Source organism: Giraffa tippelskirchi, chromosome 5, assembly GCF_054371585.1.
Source record: "Giraffa tippelskirchi isolate mGirTip1 chromosome 5, T2T-mGirTip1v1.2.pri, whole genome shotgun sequence".
Classification (NCBI taxonomy): Eukaryota; Metazoa; Chordata; class Mammalia; order Artiodactyla; family Giraffidae; genus Giraffa; species Giraffa tippelskirchi.
The window spans coordinates 790,408-815,375 of record NC_137279.1 but is presented as its reverse complement, the minus strand read 5'-3'; the positions used below and the strand labels follow the sequence as shown (position 1 = coordinate 815,375).

Below are 24,968 nucleotides of genomic sequence, written 5' to 3'. Positions count from 1 at the left end.
CAGTGTCATAATACAAGCGGGAGACGCGCCAGGGTCCTCAGCAGAAACCCAACTGTGAAGAGCGAGGTCCCAGACCTCTCCGGGGAGCCCCCAGAGCTGGAGACAGGCGGCGGTGTCTTTCCCGACCTCGGGCTTCCAGAGGGGAGGGGGAACAGAGACGGAGCTGAGCCCGGGGGGCCTCTGTTGGGAGGGAACTCGCGCATCCCCCACAGCCTGACCCTGCAGAAGGACCCCGTCTGCACACCACCCCCACACACCAGGGCCCCGGGCACCTGTGGGCAGGCGACCCTCATTCACCCACAGTCCCGGCCCACAAGCTGCAGTCTGGGGGGAGCCCAGGGGCCCTTGGCGATGCAGTGGTCCCAAGAGGAGCCAGGAAAAGATGTCAGCTGGCAACCGTGCGAACATACAGCAGGAAACTAGGAGCGGAGGGACGCCAAGGCCGGTGGAGTTCCAGCCTGCAGGGGGCTGTCATGGACACGGGGCAGCAGGGCGCTCATCGCCGCTGCTGCTGCAAAAGCAGCCCGTAAAACACCCTGAGACAGCACTGTAAGTGGGGGGGGGGACGCTGTAGGTTACGAATCGAGGACCCAAACTACACCCTAAACACTGGTCAATAAGTTTGCAACAAGGAGCAGTACAGGTGCCGCTGACAGGGGTGTCAGAGAAAAAGCCTGAGCTAAAACCAGAACCGGAGAGGTGAGGGAGACACAGCCCTGTGAGTCAACGCGCCCGCTGCCGGCCTGGATCCAAAAGGGAGACAAAAGGCGTATTCAAAAATGCGACACAGAAGAAAACCCTCTAAAATACAGAATGGAATCCGGAGGTGAAAAGCACACACTGTTTCAGGAAAATTGGAAGAAGAAAATTTCTCACTGTGTCATATTCTAATACTGTTCAAGTTCAAGGATTAAAAAATGTCTTTGGGCAGGAAAAGGAAATCGCGAACAAGGGAAGGAATCAGACTGGCCTCCACGACGTTCAGGGAGCAAGGTGGCAGGCGTAGCGGGTAGGAACTGCATGCTCCCCGCTCCTCTGACAGAAGGCACCGGACCTTCCACAGGGGGCTTCCGATGTGATGGGGGAACACAGCCCCCAGCTTCCAGGAATGAGCCCCGGCCCTCCCCACTTCCTCCAGCTCTCAGCACACTCCAGCCTTTCTCCCCGTCCGCCCATCCCACTGATGCTAGTCTCCAGCCCACTCTGCCATCCCAGTGCCTCCGGCCCACAGCCCCTCTGCTTCCGCACGTCCAGCCTCAGGCCTGCAGAGCACTGCACCGCCCCTGGCACCCTGAGCGCCTCTGGCAGCCCAGCCTCCTGGGGCTTCTGCCAGAGGAAGGGATGAGACCCCCACCCAGGCCAGCACTGCAGTCCACTCAGGCCCTCCCAGAGGTCCCCACAGGGCCCCGCAGGGCAGCCTGATGAAGGCTCAGGGTTTGAGCTGAAGGGAAGCCCATGCCTCTGGCCTGACCCTCGAGCACCCATCTTCCTCCTCCGTGCTTTCCTGCAGCCCAGCCCGTAGTCCTGGGCGGCCTCCTCCAGCCCCCTTGCCCTGGACGGCCTCGGTCACAGCAGCCCCTCCCTCCCGCCGAGGCTGGAGGCAGGTGAAGGTGGCGTCAGAGCCTCCGGGCCTTGTGTCTCTGCCTTGCTCAGCCTGGCCCGACTCTGCTGAGCTTTCCCCGTGCCCCTACCCCCCCGGAGATCTGAGATCCCAGGTAGCTGAGCTCCTGCACCCCACTCCTCAACCAGACCTCGGCCCCCGACCCCGACTCTTCCTCCACAACGTCCCTCAGGGCCATGCGTCCGCCTCTGCCGTCAGGTGGACGAGCCTCGCGTGTCCGGCCTCCCCCGCCCCCGTGTGCCCTTCAGCTCAGCCTCCTGAGGCCCCTTCCCACCTCCAGGCCCCCCACCCACTGGCAGGCCAGAGTCAAATGCGCTCTGAGGCCCCAGCTCACCCTCCAGCCTCCTCTCCGGCCACACTGGCCCACTCGCCGGGGTTTCCTCGCCGACACCTGCAGGGAGCCCGTTGCCCCCCACTCATCTAGCTCTAAACCGTCCCTGCAGCAGGACCGCCTCGCAGGCCCCTCGTCCCCCGCCAGCTGCTCCGGCCACCCTGAGCGCGGGCCGAGGCTGACTCAGCACCCGGTGCCCTCGCCCTGCGCTCTGGGGCAACATCGCTGTGCTTCCCGGTCCCCCCGCCACGTCACCAGGCCTGGGGCGCCGGCCGGAGCTGCTCCTGGCTCTGCGGGTCCCAGAGGACGAGGCAAGCGCTCTGCTGCTCAGCGGTCAGGGGCCCACCGTGAGGACACCCTCGTGCTAGGAGTTCCCTCTCTCAGAGACCCACGATTCACAGGGCGCATCAGGACGTCACAGGGGTGTCACCAAAGCTGGGATCAGGCCTCCCGTCCTGCTCACCCTCTGCCAACCCCATGGCCACCCAGGGAGGACGATGCAGCCGTCCCAACAGAGGGTGCGGCTCAGGAGCAGTTCATCTGCGTCTCCCGTCTCCCAGGACAGAGTCAGGCAAACTCATGCCGCTCCTCCCTCTCTCAGAAGAACTAAGCCTTCTCCACTCCCTGGTTTGGAAACTCACACCAGATTTCCAAGAGCAGAGGCGGCCTCACGCCCATTTAACAAAGTCTGGACGTTCCCATGGCAGTAAGTCTGTAACCTGGAGCAGTCACACAGTCTCCAAGCCCCTGGTAACTGCCCTATGAACTCAGAAACCGTCCACGGCAACGAGCCGGGAGCGAACCTGTGCCCGCAGCTGCCAGGGGGGCAGTGAACCCCAGGCCCCAGGCCCTGCCCAGCACCCTGTCTCCCAGGGCACTCCCCCGACAGGGCTCTGCTCTCTGATTAAAGCGCTGGCTCTCCACTGCTTCTCCAGGCTGGCAGATGAAGTGAATTTACCCCACCCCTGCGCACAACGCTGCAGCCACCCATGACCCGATTCAAGTATGGGGGGGGTCATCCTCGGTGTGCACTCCTGCGAGTGTGGCGCAGTTACGTGTGCGTAGAACAGTGGAGAAAACCAGCTGAACCCATTTCCCAGCCTCTCAAAGCACTTCTAGTGTCGCTGGGCCTCCTGACAGCCCCGCGGGCTCAGCAGAAGACGGTCACCTCACTTTACAATGGAAACCCCAGGGACACCGCTGCGAGCAAAAGGCGGCAGCACTAACAGCACCACGAGGCTGGACAGGTTCCGGAAGGCATAGTCGGGGACGCTGCCGATGCGGTTCAGGGCCAGGGTCATGGCCTGCAGGGCACGCAGGTGGCCGAGGGCCTTGACGGGGATCTCTGTGAGCGCGTTGTCATCCAGCCACAGGTGGCGGAGGGCGGTCAGCCCCTCGAAGCTCCCGTCCGGGACCAGGGCGATGAGGTTGGCATCCAGGCGCCTGTGGGAGGGGACAGGGAGAGTCTGGGCGGGGGCAGCAGGCCCCCTGGGCCTTCACGGCCTGGCTCCTCAGGTCCTGGTGGGCCTCCGCTCCAGCCCGAGCACTTTATGCCTTGCGTCCCTGTTGGTGACCCAGCGCTGGTCCACAGCCCTGGACAACAGTGCCCCTCACACCCAGGCTCCCCGTCTGCGCAGCGGCTCCCCTGCTCTGAGGACGCTGGCTCCCAGCCCCGTCCACTCTGGGCCGGGCCAGAAAGCAATGATGGTCCCCCATCGACCTGGGGACAGCTCCACTCATGGACGGGGCCCAGGAAAGGCCTTCTCAGAGCCGCAGGCCAATCCCTGGCACCTGACCCCAGCACCCCTGTTCCCCAGCACCCCTGCTCCTGGGACTCCCCAGGACCCCTGCCCCTCAGGACCCCTGTCCCCCGGGATCCCTGCTCCCCAGGACTCTGCCCCCCCCAGAACCCTTGTCTCCTGGGACCCTGCTCCCCGGGACTCTGCCCCCCCCAGGACCCTGCTCCCCAGGACCCGTGTCCCCTGGAACCCTGCTCCCCGGGACTCTGCCCCCCAGGACCCTGTCTCCCAGGCGTCTGCTCCCCAGGACCCCTGTCCCCCGGGACCGTGCTCCCCAGGACCAAGGTCCCCCGGGACCCTGCTCCCCAGGACTCTGCCCCCCCAGGACCCTTGTCCCCCGGGACTCTGCTCCCCGGGACTCTGTCCCCCAGGACCCTTGCTCCCCAGGACCCTGTCTCCTGGGCCTCTGCTCCCCAGGACCCTTGTCCCCCGGGACCCTGCTCCCCAGAACCCTGCCCCCCGGCTCAAGGGCAAGCTGTCAAACGGGGCTCCCTGCTTGGCTGATGCCTATGGGGGCTGCTGGATGTTGGACAGGCAGACAGAGGGAAGACAGCCTGTCTGTCCACAGCAGAGCGTCCGAGGAGGTGGAGGACCTCGGACGCGAGTTCAGGAAGACTTTGCCAGCTCAGCAGGACAAGGAGACAGCCCCTCCCGGGTTCTCAGGACTGCGCCAGGCCTTTACCACCGTGCCTCCCAGCCTGGGGCTTGGGCTGAAGCCCTGCCACCAGGGAGCTGGTCCCATGGGGACGAGGCAAGCTGGCCGGTGGCCATGGATCTGCCTGTGGACTCTGCTGTCTTGATGGGCTTTGCACCGAGGCCTGGTCCTCTGCACGGGCACATGGCACCTGTGTCGTGGAAACCTCAGCCCCCAACCACACAGCCCCAAAGCCCCCTCACCCTGGCCCCAAGGAAGACGGCACTGCTGGGGGGGGGGGGGGGCTTTCTCCCACCCCAGCAGCACGAGCCCACGTGCCAGCGGCCAGCGGGGCTCCGTCTGCTCTGAGCTGCTCACCAGTGCTCTCCCCATCCCTGAGAGAAGCCCCAGGCTCACCAGCAGGGGGGCTGTGGGTGAACAGGCTGACCCCGGAGTCTTGGATGGGAGGGCAAACTGATCAAGGCCGGCCCTGAAGCCTGCAGCAGGAGAGACCTCCACGCACGTCCCACCTGACCCGACGGCCACAAGCCCCTCGGTGAGGGCCCGTCCCTCTGGTCACTGTTCCCAGACCCCTGCAGTCTGACTGTGGCTACTGACCTGGGGGCCACAGGTAGAAGCAAGTTTTAAGACCCCACCCAGGATGGTCTGGCTCAGAAGGCCCAAGGGGGGGCTGGAATCTGTCTCCACGCACAAGCAGGTGGGAAAGGGCTGGACGAGCATCGGCTCTGTCCCCGACCTCTGCGTCAGTGGGAAGGCCAGGCTGACGGTCCCAGAGCAGAGTGATGGCCAGAAACGCGTTAGGGGGGGCCCCAGGAGAAAGGGATGCCATGCAGCGGCCTGCTGGACCAGGAGGAATTAGCTAGTGAGGTCAGGGAGGCCTGTGGCAGAGGAAGGCGAGGGGCGGGAGGGGGCAGCCGGCGAGGCCGGTGGGGCTGGGGCTCAGGGGCCTGAGGGCAACACTGCAGCAGGGAAACAGGAAGCCAGGAAGGCTTTACGCCCAGAAGTCCCCGGTGCTGGGGAGGGGCCGTTCCTGAGGCGGACGCCTCAGCAAAGGGACAGGCGCTCTGCACAAGCCCCTCGCCCAGAAGCGGGGGTGGGCACGTCCTGGGAGCTCGAGGGTGAGTTTGACCACTGCAGGGTCCGGTCCCCAGAGAGTCCCCTCCTGATGGCGCCCCCGCTGCCCTGCCCTGGGATGCCCCTGCACCTCCAAGGAGCCAGCTTTGCAGGCTCCCTGGCACAGGACCGTCACCCGGCAGTTCCAGGCACCCTAGCCCCACACGGACGTGTCCTTCGCCTCGCTCCACCCCAGGGTCCATCACAGACCCTCGTAGAGCAGGCCATGGGATCGGCACCTGCAGCCCCACGTGACCTTACCTCCTCCCTCCCAGCGTTCAGGGCCCAGGGTACCGAGAGTGCGCTGAGTCCCGGGGCATGGTACACATCTGGCCGTCTAATCCTCAGCTGTGAGGTTCACATTTCCCAAAGGAGAAAAGCCTAGTGCAGAGACGTTAAGGACCTTGCCCCATCACACGTCCAGTAAGCGGCGCAGCTGGGGTTCCAGCCTGGCGTCGGCTCCCCAGGACACACCTCTAACCGCCGTGCACGTCACCAGCGTGCAGCACGCGCTCCCTGCCCCTGCGCCTCCCCAGCCTTGGCCCTGGCTCCTCACCCCGCCCCACGCCGCCTCCCGCTCTCACACAGCGTCACACAGCGCCTGCCACCCCATCGAGCAGGCTGGCCACGCGCGTGCCGCCATCCCCTCCACGGGCATCAGGGGATGCCTCAAATCTCCCTCTGGCAGGTGGTCCAGAGGTCAGCTCAGCACCACCTGGGAGCTCGTCGGAAAGGCAGAGTCTGAGTCAGCACCTGAATTCCAGGCCGACCCCAGGTCATCCACCGAGTGGTCAGCGGGAGGGACACCGGACAGGAGGGCAGCCTGAACAGGGAGCCAGACGCTTCACCCTGTGCTCTGCGCGCGGCCGGCCCTGGGGCTCTGCTCTGGACCAGGTCACCTGTCACTCCAGGCCCCGGGCCCCAGGCCGCCCTCCAGGGTGAGTCCCCCACACCCCCAGGCCGCGCGGCTCACAGACAGCAGGGGCGCCGCCCTCCAGCCCGGGGACCCGGGCAGACCTTCCTGCCAGGTGTGTGTGTACCTGTGACTGCCGCCCTCCAGCCCGGGGACCCGGGCAGACCTTCCTGCCAGGTGTGTGTGTACCTGTGACTCACTCAGATGTTCGTTCCATGCTGTGGAGGCTCTGCCCCACCTCACTCCACCCACAGAGACCCCGACAGAGGCTCCTCACACCCTGGGGAGACCCCGGGGGGCGGCACCTCGGTCCCAGCTTCCCCAGAGAATGGGAGGGAGCGGAGCCCCGAGTCCCCCCAGATCACAGCCCACACAGAGGGCCTTAAGGAAAGGGGGGACGTAGACCAGGACAGAGGGGTGGGGTGTTACGTGAGGGCTGCAGGCAGGAGGACCCAGGGCGCAGACCTCAGACAGCTCAGGTCAAACCCAAAGGTCCAGCGACTGAGGGACGGGGGTGGCCGAGACGGGCTGGAGCCTGGCTCTCAGGCTCTGCCTCTCAAGGGTGTCTGGGCCCCCTAGGTGGAGACGCGCCCCCTCCGTGACAACCGGGACCCCGAGATGTCACTGCTCCCACTTACAAGCCCTTGTCCTGGGCCCAGTCAGTGGTAACTTCTTGGAGCACGGAAGTCCCACGCAGTGTGTGCCTTTTATGCGGCAGGTCTCCCCTGGGGTCCTGTGAGCAGACATGTCCAGGCACACGTCCCTCATGTAACCTCTGGGTGGGTATCGTCAGCTGACTAGTTTGACCACTACCCACCTGAGACTGTTTTGAGGTGAAATGCACACAAAGCGTTTCCCTGATATGAGGTTTCCCTGGGGGCTTAGCGGGTAAAGAATCCGCCTGCCATGCAGGAGACCCCAGTTCAATTCCTGGGTTGGGAAGACCCACTGGAGAAGGGATAGGCCACCCCTTCCAGTCTCTTGGGCTTCCCTTGTGGCTCAGAAGGTAAAGAATCTGCCTGCAATGTGGGAGAGCTGGGTTCGATCCCTGGGTTGGGAAGATCCCCTGGAGAAGGGAGCGGCTACCCAGTCCAGTGTTCTGGCCTGGAGAATTCCAGGGACTGTGTAGTCCATGGGATCACAAAGAGTCGGACACGAGTGAGCAACTTTCACTTCACTTCACACACAAAGTGCAGCTCAGAGGCCACCCCCAGCACCCCCTCCTTCTAACAAGGACATCCAGAGGGGCTGGGGTACCCCAGGGAGGAGCGGAGGACCCCAGGGAGGAGCAGGGGACCCCAGAGAGGGGCCAGGCACCTGGCAACTGCAGGTCCTCCTGGTGGTTTTGGCCGTGAGGACAAACACCGTCTTCAAGGAAACACCCGCCAGGAGCCAGGGGCAGCGGAGGAGGTTGGGGGCCAGGCGCCCAGAGGAGGAGAGGGAGCTGCCCAAAGCGGGTGAGTGGTGGGGCTGGACTCTCACTCAGCGCCTTTCCACAGCCTGGCTCCCTACCAGGAAGCACCTCTGAGCCGAGGGGGCCACATTCCCCTGGAAACCAGAGTCCTCGCAGCCCACAGAGCCCTAGATTGACCGCACAGACCCTCCGGAGTTTCCTTCTCTGAGCCTCCCTATATCCTACCAGATCTCAGTCAGAGACAAGATCAGAGGGACAGATTCGGGGCTCCTAGTGGACCACCAGCTGACATGCTGGTCACCAGGGATCCATTCAAAAGGCTGAGGCCCGCTGCCTGCTCCCCGAGCTCTGAGCGCAGGCCGGCAGGCCCCAGGGAGGGCAGAGGGCGGAGGGCGGAGGGCAGCAGGGCAGGCCCCGGTCCACGATGCTCTGGGCTCAGGGCCTCTCCAGCTTCGAGTCAGGCAGGCGGAGGAGAGGACGCAGGGGTGCAGGACAGGAGCGGGCACTGGCTGCAGACGGCAGCCCTCAGAAAGCAGCCTGCCTCTCCTCCAGCCGGCGCTCCCAGGGCTCCCCAGGGGCTGCCCCTCGCCCTGAGCAGCGCCCCTGGCCCGGCCAGCCTGGCGGGGCCCTTCCTGGGCCTGCCCCGCCGCTCCCACAGAGGCAGCCCCTGTGGGCAGCCGCCTCCTCCTTGCACACAGCCCCTCCAGCTGCACACACAGAAGGCAGGCAGGCGGGGAGCCACTGGCTGGGACACCCACGAGCGTCCTGCTCCCTCCCCAAGCCCGGAACCCTCTGCCCCAGGGCTGTCCTGACTCAGGGGCTCGGGAGGCCCTGAGCACGAGGCCCCTTCCCGGGAGGCATCGGACTGCTGAGACCCCGCCTGCAGCCAGACCAAGGACAGCCTCTTCGCTGGAGGCCCCCGGCCCCAGCCCCACACCCACATCACGTGGGGCCTGCACAGGCCTCACCAAGGGAGGGACGGAAGGGCAGGGAGGCGCTGGGGTAGGTCTTCACGGCGGCGGAGAAAAAAAGCAGCCGCTTTGGAACAGCGACCCTGTGCCCGAGGCGGCGTAGGCAGCGGCGGGGGCTGGGGGTCGGCCACAGGGAAGGCGGGGGCTTGGGGACAGGCTGGCACCTGCCGGGCGGCGAGGACATGCCCGGGCCGCCCTCCTCAGCACCGCTGGCAGCACCAGCCTATGCAGGAGGGTGCACGGCTCCTGGGGGGCAGGCGTGGGAGGAGGGCTTGCCCCCCTCGGACCAAGCAGACACGACCAGCTCACGCCAAGGTGCCCCTGCACACACTGACCCCCTCCCTACGCCCTGGGAGACCGCAGCCTGCACCCCCCCCCCGAAGGCCTCTCTGCTCTCACTGGGCTCCCACAAAGCTACTGGCGTGCCCCCACTAAGCACCAGACCCTCCAGAGGCCCCTCATCTCTGCAGTCACTGAGTATCGCCCCTTAGTCCTCAGCTCCATCAGGCTGGATTAAACGCACCCCGGTGGCCCGACTGAACCCACTAAGCGCTCACCAGGCTCTGAGCACCAGGCCAGCCCTGGGCTCGGGGCTGGGCTCCAGCATGACCTGCACAGTCCTGGAGAAGCTCCTGGACTGTCTGTCCTTTAATCAGCAACACAAAGACCTTGGCCATCGACTCCCGTGCAGGCTCCGCGCCAGGCAGGCCAGCATTTCACACACCCCTTCCTACTGAACCCCCACCCAGACCCCTGGAGAAGGACTGCTGAGTTTGTCTCCTCGCCTGCAGCAAAAACTGTGGCTCCAAACCCATGGCTGGGACTTAATCAAGTGTGTGGGAAATGCTCTGCAGCTGGGGCCCGCCCTCTGCCCATGGGAAACCCAGGAAGGCCTCACAGAGGAGGTGACATCTGAGCTGGTTCCTAGGGGAGGGGTCTCCTGGTCCAAGCCTGGGGGGCGAGAGAAGGGCCTTGGGGGTGAGGCGGTGGGTCCCTGGTGACTCGGGAGAGGCGGGGTGAAGGCAGGAGGTGGGGCCCCCAGGAACAAGCCAAGGGCCCCCGAAGAGAAGACTCCTGAGGCACAGAGGCCGTGGTCAGGGGCGGAGGCGGGGAACCAAGGAACAGCGAGCGCGTCCTGAGGCCCCCCAGCAGGGCCCCCACACACACACACTGCACACACATGCACACACACACTGCACACACACACACTGCACACACACACTGCACACACACACTGCCTCACACACACTGCCAACACACACACTGCACACACACACTGCACACACTGCGCACACACACTGCACACACACACTGCCAACACACACTGCACACACACTGCCTCACACACACTGCCTCACACACACACACACAGTGTGCCCACACACTGCACACACACACTGCCTCACACACACACACTGCCTCACACGCACACACACTGTGCCCACACACACACTGCACACACACATTGCACACACACACTGCCAACACACACTGCCTCACACACACTGCCCACACACACACACACAGTGTGCCCACACACTGCATACACACACTGCCTCACACACACACACTGCCTCACACACACACACTGCCAACACACACACTGCCTCACATGCACACACACTGTGCCCACACACACACTGCTCACACACTGCACACACACACACTGCACACACACACTGCACACACACAGGGTGCCCACACACTGCGCACACACACTGCACACACACACTGCCTCACACACACTGCCAACACACACACACTGCCTCACACACACACACTGCACACACACACACACACTGTACACACACACTGCCTCACACACACACTGCACACACACACTGCACACACACAGGGTGCCCACACACTGCACACACACAGGGTGCCCACACACTGCACACACACACTGCCTCACACACACTGCCAGCACACACACACTGCCTCACACACACACACTGCACACACACACACACACTGCCTCACACACTGCACACACACACTGCACACACACACAGCACACACACTGCCTCACACACACTGCACACACACACTGCCTCACACACTGCACACACACACTGCCAACACACACACACTGCACACACACTGCACACACACACACTGCACACACACACTGCACACACACACTGCCTCACACACACACACACAGTGTGCCCACACACTGCACACACACACTGCCTCACACACACACACTGCCTCACACACACACACACACTGCACACACACATTGCACACACACACTGCCAACACACACACTGCCAACACACACTGCCTCACACACACTGCCAACACACACTGCCTCACACACACTGCCCACACACACACAGTGTGCCCACACACTGCACACACACACTGCACACACACACTGCCTCACACACACTGCCTCACACACACTGCCAACACACACACACTGCCTCACACACACACACTGCACACACACACACACACCGCACACACACTGCCTCACACACTGCACACACACACTGCCTCACACACACACTGCACACACACACTGCACACACACAGGGTGCCCACACACTGCACACACACAGGGTGCCCACACACTGCACACACACACTGCCTCACACACACTGCCTCACATGCACACACACTGTGCCCATACACTGCACACACACACACTGCACACACACACTGCCTCACACACACTGCCTCACACACACACACTGTGCCCCCACACACACTGCCTCACACACACTGCGCACACACTGCACACACACTGCACACAGCACACACACATTGCCTAACACACACACACTGCACGCACACACTGCCTCACACACACTGCACACACACTGGACACACACACTGCCTCACACACACTGCACACACACTGGACACACACACACTGCCTCACACACACACACACACTGTGCCCACACACTGCACACACACACTGACTCACACACACAGTGTGCCCACACACTGCCTCACACACACACATACTGTGCCTACACACTGCTCACACACTGCATACACACACACACACTGTGCCCACACACTGCAGACACACACTGCCTCACACACACACTCCCTCACACACACTGGACACACACACACACTGCCTCACAAACACTGCACACACACTGGACACACACACACTGCACACATACACACACACTGTGCCCACACACTGCACACACACACTGCCTCACACACACTGCACACACACTGGACACACACACACTGTGCCCACACGCTGCCTCACACACTGCCTCACACACACACTGCTCACACACTGCACACACATACAATGCACACACACACTGCCTCACAAACACTGGACACACACTGGACACACACACACTGCACACACACACACACACACACACTGTGCCCACACACTGCACACACACACTGGACACACACACACACTGCACACACACACACTGTGCCCACACGCTGCCTCACACACACAGTGCCCACACATTGCCTCAGACACCCACACTACCTCACACACACACTGCACACACACACACTGCACACACACACTGCCTCACAAACACTGCACACACACTGGACACACACACACACTGTGCCCACATACTGCACACACAGACTCACACACACACTGTGCCCACACACTCACATACTGTGCCCACACACTGTTCACACACTGCACACACACACACTGTGCCCACACACTGCACACACACACTGCCTCACACACACACTCCCTCACACACATTGTCCACACACTGGACACACACATACTGCCAACACACACACACTGTGCCCACATGCTGCACACACACACTGCCCACACACACACTGCCCACACGCACACTGCCCACACGCACACTGCCCACACACACACTGCCCACACGCACACTGCACGCAAACCCCCCAGCTGGGCCCCCCCCGACACCCCGCACCCCGCCCCTCCCCACCCCAGCTGCATGGAGCAGAGACGCCGAGTCAGCCATACAAGCAGTGCTGCCCGGGCCATCTGGAGCAGATCTTCCTCATGAACCGGCCAACACTCCTGACCAGGACAGGCAGGGCCGCGGAGGCCAGTCCCACGGGGGCCCCAGGGGCTGCAGCTGCACGTCTGCCCTGGAAGTAGCCTCTGAGCCTCGAGTCCAGGGGAGGGGACCCCAGACTGTTCCCGGGGTGCCCTCTGAGCCCCTCCTCTGAGCCAGCACTGAGGTCTGTGAGGCTGGGCGGCGAAGGGCTCCCAACCGCCGGGGGCAGGCGGACGGCCCTGGGCCCTGAGATGGCGCGTCAGAAGCTACTGCCCCTGGCCCCTGGGGCCCTCCACCACCCGGAGCGAGGCCGGTGTGCCTGCGGACCTGAGCCTCCACAGCGAGTTCACTTTGGTTGACACACGCGCCTAGCATCTGCCACCCAAACCAACCAGCTCCAAGAACCCACACCAGTGCCCGTCCCGAGGGGCTGCCCCGCCTCGAGGCACGAAGGTGAAGAAAGAAACAGCAGGTGGGGACGTGGTGTGTGCGTGGGAGGCTGTGTCCACACTGTGCGTGAGCAATGGGAACAACAGAAGGCTGTGAGTTCACTGGGGGGGGAGGCCCCAGGAGCGCAGGGCTCGGGGGGCAGGAGGAGGCGGAAGAGAGCCCCTGGGCCGGGGGTGGGCCGGGGGAGGGGAGGCCAGGCCTTCTGCAGACGCGGCTCCTGCTTGTGCCCCTCTGGCCCAGCACCTGGCTGAGCAGGTGTGCGACCTCCTGCAGACGCTCTAGGCAGCCAACCCCCCAGCCACGGCCCACACGCGTTTCAGGGTGACCGCAGCTTGACAGTCGGGGCGGCAATTCCTGTTTCAGGGTATGGAAGTTGTGCCTGCTCAGTCGTGTCCGACTCTTTGAGACCCCACGGAGCCCACCAGGCTCCCCTGTCCATGGGATTCCCCAGGCAAGAATACCGGAGTGGGTTGCCATTTCCTTCTCCAGGGGATCTTCCTGATCCAGGGATCGAACCCAGGTCTCCCGCATTGCGGGCAGATTCTCACCACTGCGCCACCTGGGAGGCCGCAGGTACGGAAGCTGCCTGTGGTGACTTTAGAAACCCAGCTGTACACTACCCAGCGGCATGTAGATTAACGGAGAAGACAGCTTTCTGAGAGAAACTTCTGGGACGGGGACACAGTCTTGGAACACAGGGAGCTTTGGCCAAAAGGACAGAGTTCCAGGGAAGATGCTTAGCGTGCGTAAGTGTCGAAGAAAGGCCCAGGTCAGCTCTGGACCCTCGACCGTTGCCATGCTTTCCTCTGATTAATGGGGAGACTGCTGGGGCACCAGTGTGTGCCTTGACACTTGTCGAGGGGGCCTTCAATCTGCGTGGCTTGGCTTTGCTTTGCTGGGGTTTGGGGTGCGTCCAGCACTGTTCATAGGACGGCTTGCTGTGAAGAGACCTTCATGGACTGAGAGCCGAGAGGGACCCTGTAACCCGGGAGGAGAGGGGTCAGAGACGGTCAAGGTCAAGAGTGCAGAGAGGGCAGAGCCGGAGGAGGCCGTTGGCCTGGGACCCGGGGTCCCTGCCCTCCCGCCCTGGTCCCTTGGGGAGCAGCCACAGACAAGGTCTCAAGAAGAGCTGGGGTCCCCTTGCCTGGTCTCCCAGTGTGCAATGCTGAGTCCAGTGGGTTGAGACCAGCACCCCAAGGGGAAGTGCCCCGAGGTGACAGAGCGTGGGGGGCAGAGTGGACACTGATGGCTAGGTCCCCAGAAACTTAAGAGTCACGCTTTGTTGCAGGGGTGGGTGGGAGTGGGGGGGTGCAGGAAAGGGATTTTTATTCCATCTCTGTGTCCCCACCCAACAGAAGGGGTGCGGGGTCCCCACCCAACAGAGGGGGTGCGGGGTCCCCACCCAACAGAGGGGCTGTGGGGACACCACCCAACAGAGGGGGTGTGGGGTCACCCAACAGAGGGGGTGTGGACACCACTCGCTGCCTCGCCCCACACAGGAAGGTCTAAGTCTGCCGGAGGAAAGCGGTTTGTCAGTTCTGATTTAGGCCACCTAATAAGATCCTTCCCCTTGCGCCGCCAGCCTCCCGGCAGATCAAAGCAAGACTATTAGCATGAAGCCAATCCCCACCTGCCCTCCAGGCTCTGCAAAGGCCCCCGCTACTCTGCCCTCCACCCCTGAGAGTGACGGATGGGCCAGGAGCCCCGGAGCGGAGAGCGCTTCCTTTGTGTACATCAAAGGGGACACCTGAGCGTGCCTCCGGGCCATTTCGTGTGCTTAATCGGCAGCAGTGTGTAAAGACGATTACCCACCCTCCAGGCGGAAGCGAGGAGGAGCCTGGCAGCCTCTACCAGCTTCCCCTGAAGACACAGACCTACAGATCCCGGCAGAAGGCCAGCTTTGTGGGTGACAATTCCGGAATCTGGGGTGGGGACCATGAAAGACAACCATCCCAGATCCAGAGGGCAGGCTGGCTTTCAGGCCCTCTCTGGGTCCTCTGAGAGCTGTTAGCCGGTCCTGTGGCCACTCAGGACCCGGCTGCCCGCTCTCGGCAAGGGTGCTGGGGCTGGTGGAGGAAGAGGCCCCCGGGGTCTCCTAAACCCCGCTCCCCGGGATGGGGCAGTGACGCCAGGGGTTCCCGGAACACAGGCAGCACGCAGGGTCCTGAGGCCAGCCCGGCGGAGCGTGCGTGACAGGGACCGAGGAGAGGGTGCCACGGGGGACGGGAGGAGGCCAGCGGCCCTGCGTCCCCCGTCCTCCGAGGCTCCGACCCCCGCGGACCAGCTGCGTGGTGTCCACCCTCTCCTCCCAGCCCTGCTTCCCGTCCCCCCACCGACCCTCTGCCTATCGGCCAGTCCACGTCCGTCCATCCGTCCATCGCTCACGCAGACCCGAGACCCCCCTCGGCAGGCTGGTCTTCCCACTGCTCAGGCCGCCTCCAGTCGCCGCCCTGCATGCCGCCCGCCGCGGCGCCCTCTCCTCGGTCCCTGTGACGGGCCCGCCGGGCTGGCCTCAGGACCCTGGCTGCGGCCTGTGTTCCGGGAACCCCTGACGTCACTGCCCCCTGCGGACCCCGCGGCGTGGGCTTCAAGGTGCCTCCCCAGGGTGAGTCTCAGCTCACTTCTCGGGCGGGCCCGTCCTCCACTCCATCAGGGAGACGCGTCTCTCCCCCGCACCCGCGGGACACTCGCCTCTGTCCACCTGTCCAGGGTGGGGTCCGCCCCTGCTCTCCCTCAGGGGCCGCGGACCCTCCCCACGAGGCCGGTCCCCCACACGCCGCGACTTCTCGGGCCTCAGGCCGACCCCTGCGTTCCCGCCCCGCTCTCGCCGAAGCCTCTCCTCTGGGCCCAGAAACAGGTCAAATAATCAATTTCAGCTAAAACTGAGGAAAATGTAACCACCTTCCCACTAAAACACTGATGAAGATATAGAAAAAGATGAAAACTCAGAACCTGAGCAGAAGCAACATGCAACCAGATCTAACACGTCTGCTGGCCCCGAGGGAAACCACCAATCACAGACGGCGGGAGCGACCCAGAGGCCCCAGCGGAGGACGGGTGGACAAAGGGTGTGTGTGCGCACGCGGACGGGGACTCCGCCCCGAAAGGAAGGGAACTCGGGCGGCTCCCACATGGGTGAACCTCGAGCACGGGGGCGGAGAAATAAGCCAGACGCAGCAGACAAACTGGGATTCCGCTTAAGCGAGCTCCCTAGAGGCAGATCCACCGAGAGGAAGGGGAAGCGTGGGGCCGGGGCTGGGGGCAGGTTAGTGAGGGCTCGGCGGGGGCGGAGTTTCAGTTCTGCAGGACGGAAGGCCTGCGGACGGTGCGGATGCTGACCCAGGGATGGGAAGCACTTCATGCCACTCACGCACACCTGACTACACGAAGATGGGAAGCTTCATGTCACACGTTTAAACAACATCTTTAAAAAGAGAAGGGAAAACTTTAAAGCAACAACTCTTGTTTAATTCTAAAGAACGTGAACATGACAACAGCATCCCGAAACCCAGGAAAAGATGCAACCGCTAAACATAACTTATTCCTTGAACGGGAACAGGGAGCAGGTGGTTCATCAGCATCCTCAGTAAGGTACAAAGAGCGCCGATGTCGGTGGGACAGGAGCAAACGCGCGGGGAGGAAAGGCGGACGCAGAGGGACAGCAGAGTGGGATGTGAGAAATAAAGGTGCGTTTCAGCGGAATCAGGATTCCAGCGGCGCGGGGCGGCAGGGAAGCTGCGAGGGGCAAGTCGAGATGAGCGGAGCAGAAGCGCAGCAGCTGTGATTTCTGAAATCTGTCGAGGCCGTAAGAAATGCACTTTACAAACGTCTGCTGGGCTTCAGACAAACTGAAGGAAAAGTGCCTCACACCTGGGCACATTCTGGCTAAACTTCATCAAGATAAACGGAGACACTCTCGTAAGCGGTCATAAAGAAGACGCATGCTCTTCTCTAAGGAACAAAACAATGAGGGCCATCTCTGAATTTCCTGGTAACCTCATGCCAGGGAAAAATACAGCTACATTGACAGCATCCTAAGAAAAAATGATCCATGAATTTTATTTTCAGGTAGTTTGACAAGCGTATGTGAAGTCCACAGACACACATTCTCCAACACCTAAGGGATCAGAGAACAGACTGAATGGGGTCTGGGGGCTGCGGGCAGGTGTATCTTCACAAATTAAAACTAAAGTCCATGTTATAATGGCTTCCCTGGCGGCTCAGACAGTAAAGAATCTGACTGCAGTACAGGAGACCCGGGTTTGATCGCCGGATCAGGAGGATTCCCCTGGAGAAGGGAATGGCTACCCACTCTACCACTCCTGCCTGAGGAACGGAAAGAGACCATTCTTGCCTGGAGAATGGAAAGAGACCATTCCTGCCTGGACAACAGAAAGAAACCATTCTTGCCACGGAAAGAGAAGCCTGCCAGGTTGTAGTGCATGGGGTCACAGAGAGTCAGACATGACTGAGCAACTAACACTTTCAAGTCCATGATATAAAATAAATAGACAAGCAAAATATAACAGAAACATGGACTGGAACTTTCCCTAACAAACATTAAAATACCAAAACAAACAAACCAAAAAACCCCAAACATTAAAATACCTAATTAAAAACTATTGGAGCTTATAAATAAGTGCAACAGAATTTCAGGATACGAGATCAATACACGAAAACCAACTGTGCTTCTACACGCTTGCAACGAACAATCCAAAAATGAAATTAAGAAAACAATCCATCTTCAGTGAGTGTTGTTGCAAAAGCTGGACAGAACATGTAAATCAATGAAGTCAGAACACACCCTTACACCATACACAAAAATAAACTCAAAATGACTTAAAGACTTAAATGTAAGACATAACACCATAAGACTCCTACAAGAGAGCACAGGCAAAGCACTCTCCGACAGACACTGGACCAGCGTTTTCTCCCAAGACAACAGAAACAGAAGCAAAAATAAACAAACAGGACCTAACCAAATCCACAGCACTTGCACAGCAAAGGAAACCACAAACAAAACAAAAGGCAGCTCACAGACCAGGAGAGACTATTTGCAAATAATGTGACTGACAAGTATTTAATTTCCAAAATAAACAAGCAGCTCATACAACTCCATAACAAGCAAACAAACAACCCAAACAAAAAGTGGGCAGAGATTCCTCCAAAGAAGACACACAGATAGCTAACAGGACATGAAAAGATACTCAACACTGCTAACCATCAGAGAAATGCAAATCAAAACTACAATGAGATATCACCTCACACCAGTCTGAACGGCCATCATCAAAAAGTCTACAAGTAATAAATGCAGGAGAGGGTGTGGAGGAAGGAAACCCTCTTACACGGCTGGTGGGAATGTAAGCTGGTGCCGCCACTCCGGGAAACACGGGGAGATTCCTCAGAAAACTAAAAATCGAGTTGTCGTGTGACCCTGCAAGCCCACTCCCGGGCACACATCCAAACAAAACTCATTCACAGAGGCACGCACACCGCAGCGTCCACTGCAGCACTGGCTACAGCAGTCAAGGCGCAGAAGCAACCTAAACGTCCAAGGACAGACAGATGGATAACGAACATATGGCACATGTCCACAAGATGCTGCTCAGCCTTTACAGCTGCAGCGTGGATGGACCTAGGGACTGTCACCCTAAGAGAAGTAAGTCAGACAAAGACAACTATATGATATCACTTACTCGTGGAATCTAAAATATGATACAAATGAACTTATTTACAAAACAGAAACACACTCACAGACAGAAAACAAACTTATGGTTACCAAAGGGGGGAGGGATAAATCAGGAGTTTGGCATTAATACATACACACTACTATACATAAAATCGATGAACACATATATAAAGCAAGAAAGACTTACTTTATAGCACAGGGAACTATATTCAGTATCTTATAATCATCTATTATGAGAAATATATATATATGTGCACATACATGTATAACTGAACCACTTTGCTGTACACCAGAAACTAATACAGAATTGTGTATTTCAATAAAAAAACAATTCAATTTACAGTAACATCAACACAAGTATTTAGGAATAAATTCAACAAAAAGTACAAAGTCTATACTTTGAAAACCATAAAACATTGTTGAAAGAAACTAAAGACTATCTAAATAGATGGAAAAACATCTCATATCCATGGATTTTTAAGACGGTAACACTCCGCAAACTGACCTGTAGATTCAACAGGACCTATCAAAACTCCCAGTGTCCTCCCTCTCTTTTATTTTTTGCAGAAATTGACACAGATCCTAAAAATGCATATGGAAACGCAAGGGAGCCAGAATAGTCAAAAGAATCATGAAAAAGAGGAACAAAGTTGGAGGACTCACATTTTCTGATTTCAAAACTTACTACATAACTACAGTCGTCAAGACTGGATGGTCCCAGCGTAAGGACAGACACACAGGTCAAATGAATAGAACTGAGAATCCAGAAATGCACTCATACGTGCGTGCTGCGTGCTAAGTCACTTGAGTCGTGTCTGACTCTGCGCGACCCCATGGACTGTAGCCCACCAGGCTCCTCTGTCCATGGGATTCTCCAGGCAAGAATACTGGAGTGGGTGGTCATGCCCTTCTCTGGGGGATCTTCCCAACCCAGGGATCGAACCTGTGTCTCTTGTCTCTTGAATTGGCAGGTGGATTCTTACCACTAGCACCAGCTGAGAAGCCCATGTATTCACACACTTGTGGTCAACTGATTGTCAACAGGATGCTATGCTGCAGTCCACAGGGTCACAAAGAGTCGGACACGACTGAGCAACTGAACTGAACTGAACTGAAGACAATTCAATAGCGGAAAGAACAGCCTGTGGTGTGATGAAACAGTTTGTTGAAAGAACTCGCCATCTGCGAGAAAAAGAATGAAATGGAACCTCTACCTCACACCACATACAAAAATGGACTTAAAACAGATCAAAGACTCAAAACTATAAAACTATTAGAGGAAAACATAAATCTTCCTGACCTTGGATTAGGCAATAGTTTTTTAAAACGCCAAAATTACAAAAAACAAAACAGAAAAATTGCACTTCATCCAAATTAAAAACTTTTGACCTTCAAAGGACGGTATCAAGAAAAGGAAAAGACAGGCCACAGAATGGGAGAAAATATTTGTAAACCACATCCAAGAAGGTACTTGTGTCCAGAATATTTAAAGAACCATTATAAACTGCCAGGATACATTTAAGAGGAGGCTTCCTGTGTGCTGTTTTCAGTCTTGCATGAATTCTATGTTCCTTAACAGCACCTGAATACAGGTGCCAGAGAGCTGGCAAGCTGGCTTTCGGGGATAATAGAAATTCATGTATCTCATTCGTATGGAAAATAGCTTTTCCATACGGTGAACAGCAGCCATTTACAACTCTCTTCCCTTCTGATATGTAAAGTAACTTTTACAACCCCCTCTCTTGAGAATGATTCTAGCCTCTGGCTTTCTGGATGACTTGTTAGATTTTTGATCCCTTCCTTCCTTCACTTTCTTATCGGTCGACTCTGTACCCCCAAGTTCCGGTCCATTTAAAGGACCCCCAACAATAAATAACAACAGAAAAAGACAAGCCAGGTTTTAAATGGCCAAAGTCTCTGAATACAGATTTCTCCAAACAGGGCAAACAGTAAGCACGCAAGAGAGGTTCAGTCGCATTAGTCATTAAGGTGTGTAGTCAAAACCACAAGACACCACTTCACACCCAGGAGGAAACCACAGTCACGAAGACAGCAGCAAGTGTGCAAACGGACGTGGAGACGTGGCTGGGACGGTGAGGTGCTGCGGCCACCCTGGAAGGCAGTTTAGCAGGTCTTCACACGGCCAACCACACAGTCACCACGTGACCCAGCAATTTCACTCCTGGTTCACCGGAGAGAACTGCACAAGCGTTCACACCAGCATTACTCACAATCACCAAAACCTGAAAACAACCCAATGTCTACCAGATGGGAATAGGTAAACAGAGCTGGACTAACCCCACAACGGAATATCATTCAGCCACCAAGAGGAGTGAGGTCCTGGGATCCCAAGTGCAGCAGCTAAAGCCTAGTGCAGCCCAATAAACGCAGACTTTTTTAAACAGAGAAGTACTGACAGAAAAGCTGTGACCAGCCTAGACAGCATTTTAAAAAGCAGAGACATCACTTTGCCGACAAAGGTCCGTCTAGTCAAAGCTATGGTTTTTCCAGTAGTCATGTATGGATGTGAGAGTTGGACTATAAAGAAAGCTGAGCGCCAAAGAATCGATGCTTTTGAACTGTGGTGTTGGAGAAGACTCTTGAGAGTCCCTTGGACTGCAAGGAGGTCCAGCCAGTCCATCCTAAAGGAAATCAGTCCTGAATATTCACTGGAAGGACTGATGCTGAAACTGAAACTCCAATACTTTGGCCAGCTGATGCAAAGAACTGACTTATTGGAAAAGACCCTGATGCTGGGAAAGATTGAGGGCAGGAGGAGAAGGGGACGGCAGAGGATGAGATGGTTGGATGGCATCACCGACTCGATGTGTCCATCAAGTTGAGCAAGCTCCGGGATTGGTGATGGACAGGGAAGCTGGGCGTGCCTCCGTCCATGGGTCACAGAGTCAGACATGACCGAGTGACTGAACTGAACTGACAGACTAATGAATACCCACATGGGTGAATCTTGACAACGTGCCAAGTGAAAGACGCCAAACACAAAAAGCTCCATTTTGTATGATTTCATTTATGTGAAATGTCCACAACAGGCAAACACAGAGAGAATGTAGATGAATGTCCTCAGGGGCTGTGTGTTGTGGGGAGTGAGAGCTAACCAGGACAGGCAGACGAGAACACGCTGAAGTCAGAGATGTTAATGGCTGCACAAGTCTGTAAACACGCTAAAAAAAAAAACAACAAGCCACTCGGGTCTCTACTGTTAAAAGAGTGACTGTCATGCTGTGCGAATTTTATCTCAAATGGTTAAAGAACTTAAAGCTAAAATGATTACACCAGTGCCACAGCCTTGAAGGAACCATAAATCAGGCCCAACACAATTTGTAAAGATTTAACACATCACAAAGGAAGGGTGAGTTTGAAAGTACGAGAGATCAGAGAGAGAGGCACGTTAGCGAGCACTGTGTCTGGGTGCCAGGACTGTGGGTCATTTCTGTTTTGTTCATATTCTCTGTATTTTCTAAATTCTCTACAATGAGTCAGAACAAAAACATATTTTTTAAAAACAAAGTGCATCAGTATATAATTAAGCCCCAGGCGCTGGAGGGCTCAGCTGGGGACGGCACACACAGGGGCAGGTGTCTGGAGGGGAAGACGGGGCAGAGTGGAGAAGCCGCACTCTCTGGGCACCCCCCCTCCCGGGCCGCTGCTGTGGTCCAGGCTCTGTCCTGCCTAGCCTCATGAAAGGGCCGGCCCTCCCTGCAGACAGGCCTCCTCCAGGCTGCCCACTAGGCTGAGCCAAGACTGCCTTCTCCAAATCCAGCCCCCGGGGCTGGTGGCTCAGCTGGTAAAAGAATCCCCCTGCAACGCACGAGACCCTGGTTCAATTCCTGGGTCAGGAAGATCCCCTAGAGGAGGGCGTGGCAACCCACTCCAGTATTCTGGGGCTTCCCTTGTGGCTCAGATGGTGAAGAATCTGCCTGTAGTACGGGAGACCCTGGTTTGATTCCTGGGTGGAAAAGATCCCCTGGAGGAGGGCGTAGCAACCTACTCCGGCATTCTTGCCTGGAGAATCCCATGGACAGAGGAGCCTGGCGGGCTGCAGTCCGTGGGCCGCAACGAGACGGACACGACCGAGTGACGAAGCACAGCCAGCTGCCTGCGTTCTCTCTGCTCAGCCCCCCCCCAGCAAGGCTGTCCTTCCCTCTCCACTGTCCACCTCTCCTGCTCCTGTCTCAGCTCAGATGAGGTGCTTCTCCTCGTGTAGCTTTGCTGCTCTTCCAGCCAAAAGGGGTCCCAGGCATGGCAAAGCTCCGGCTCATCTCAGAAGCCGCTTGCCAGGCCCTGAGACCAGCAGCCCTGTGACCCGACGACCCCATAAACTATCAACAAGACTCAACTGTACTGTATGCCACTTAACTGTGCATACGAACAGGACGGTGTCACTGATTTCCCATCCTCCTAAGAGCCACAGTTAGAATCAGATGCTGGGGGTCCTCGAAAACCCTAACACTTTCGGCATTTCTCTCGAGGCAGCTCACGTTTGAGCTCAGTGTTTCTCTCAGGTCCCTGCTCTCGGCTCCAGGTAGAGTCACGGCTGAGCCGCTGCCCAGCAACACCGCCTCTCATGCTGGACGGAGCCTGGAAACTATGACAAGACGGACCTGGTGGAGCTCCCAGTAAATTCCTGTTTCATGGAGACCTTAGTTTGGACCAAGTAAAGATGACTGTGGCCGTGGAGGGTGGATTTGGGTTTCAAAGTCCCGGTCCAGATGTGGAAAGTTAACGTGTCCATTTCCCAGGTGGCGTTAGCATAAAGAACCTGCCTGCCAATGCAGGAGATATAAGAGACACAGGTTTGATTCCTGGGTCGGGAAGATCCGCCTGCCAACGCAGGAGACCTAAGAGACATGGCTTTGATCCCTGGGCTGGGAAGATCCCCTGGAGAAGGGAATGAACCCACTCCAGTGTTCTTGCCTGGAAAATCCTTGGACAAAGGAGCTGGTGGGATACAGTCCAAGGGGCTGCAAAGAGTCGGACACGATGGAAGCACAAGTGAAGTGTGTGCACAGCGCAGGCAGTCGCAGATGGTGCTGCAGGCAGGAGGGGTGTGCGTGACAAGGCACCGGCCCTTCCTCCACTGGGAGAGGACGGGCGGTCCTGGGAGCGTCTGGACGTTAGATCCCATCTTGGCTGCATGGCTGACCTGGTCAGGGACATTCTGTTGGACTCTTGTGTAAATTCCCCAGCTGTTTTACCCTTTGAAAATAAATTTATGAAAAAGAAACAAAAAAAGGAAAGAAACTAGCGGTCAAACTCCGTCCCCACACAGGAGAGAGGAGGAGCTGGACTTCAGGTGAGCACGGATTCAGGACCCTGGCTCTGAAACTCGGGCCTGCATGGACCTGCAGATCCCAGCCTGTCCTGCTGTGACCATGTCCTGAAGCTGGCAGCTCAGCGGCCTGCTGGGGGGTGCTGAGGGCCGTGGAGGGAAAGGGGTGCCCAGCCCCTCAAGAGGACACCACGGTGAGCCCGACGATAACCGTCGACCCAGCACCACCTGTGCAAGCACTGTGGCCGGCCTGGCAGAGCATGAAGCATCACAGGGACCTCAGGGCAGTCACCCAATCACCCCCAGCTCACAGCTCACAGAACCAAGGCTCGGGAGGCGCAGACAACTCTCACCTCGAAAGAGGTAGGGCTGGGTTACACAGGCAAGCAGCAGCGATTTCAAAGAAAGAGGCTCGGCTCACCCATCCCCTCACAGCTAAAAGCACCTCCAGGAGCCCCACCCGCCTCGAGTCGTCAGATGTGTGAAGCCTTGACAACAGGGAGGTGAATGACCACTGGCCATGCCCCACGAGCCTCACTGTCCTTCTAGCTCTGACTCCTGGACTTGGTGCAGCTGGGACAGTCAGCTCCAGAATGCTGGTCAGATCACGTCAGGGAGAGCTGGGCCAAGAAGGGTCCCATTTGCCTGGGCTTGCATGGAGCCCTTTCTCTGAGCTCTCCAGACTGGCCAGAGTCCACCACTCAGCATCCCTCCCTTCCCA

At 58.3% G+C, this 24,968-nt stretch overlaps 1 protein-coding gene across 3 annotated transcripts in view; it reads right to left on the bottom strand.

Moving 5' to 3' along the window:
* Window positions 1-24,968, bottom strand: part of LGR6 (leucine rich repeat containing G protein-coupled receptor 6) — a 70,873-nt gene that overhangs the window by 27,571 nt on the left and 18,334 nt on the right. Inside the window, exon 5 of one of the 3 annotated variants that reach the window (XM_081487322.1) lies at window positions 3,180-3,395. The exons of the other annotated variants lie outside the window; for them this stretch is intronic. Coding sequence (XP_081343448.1) covers window positions 3,180-3,395 — 216 coding nt within the window. The remainder of the gene's footprint in view (window positions 1-3,179; window positions 3,396-24,968) is intronic. 3 annotated transcript variants of the gene reach the window in all.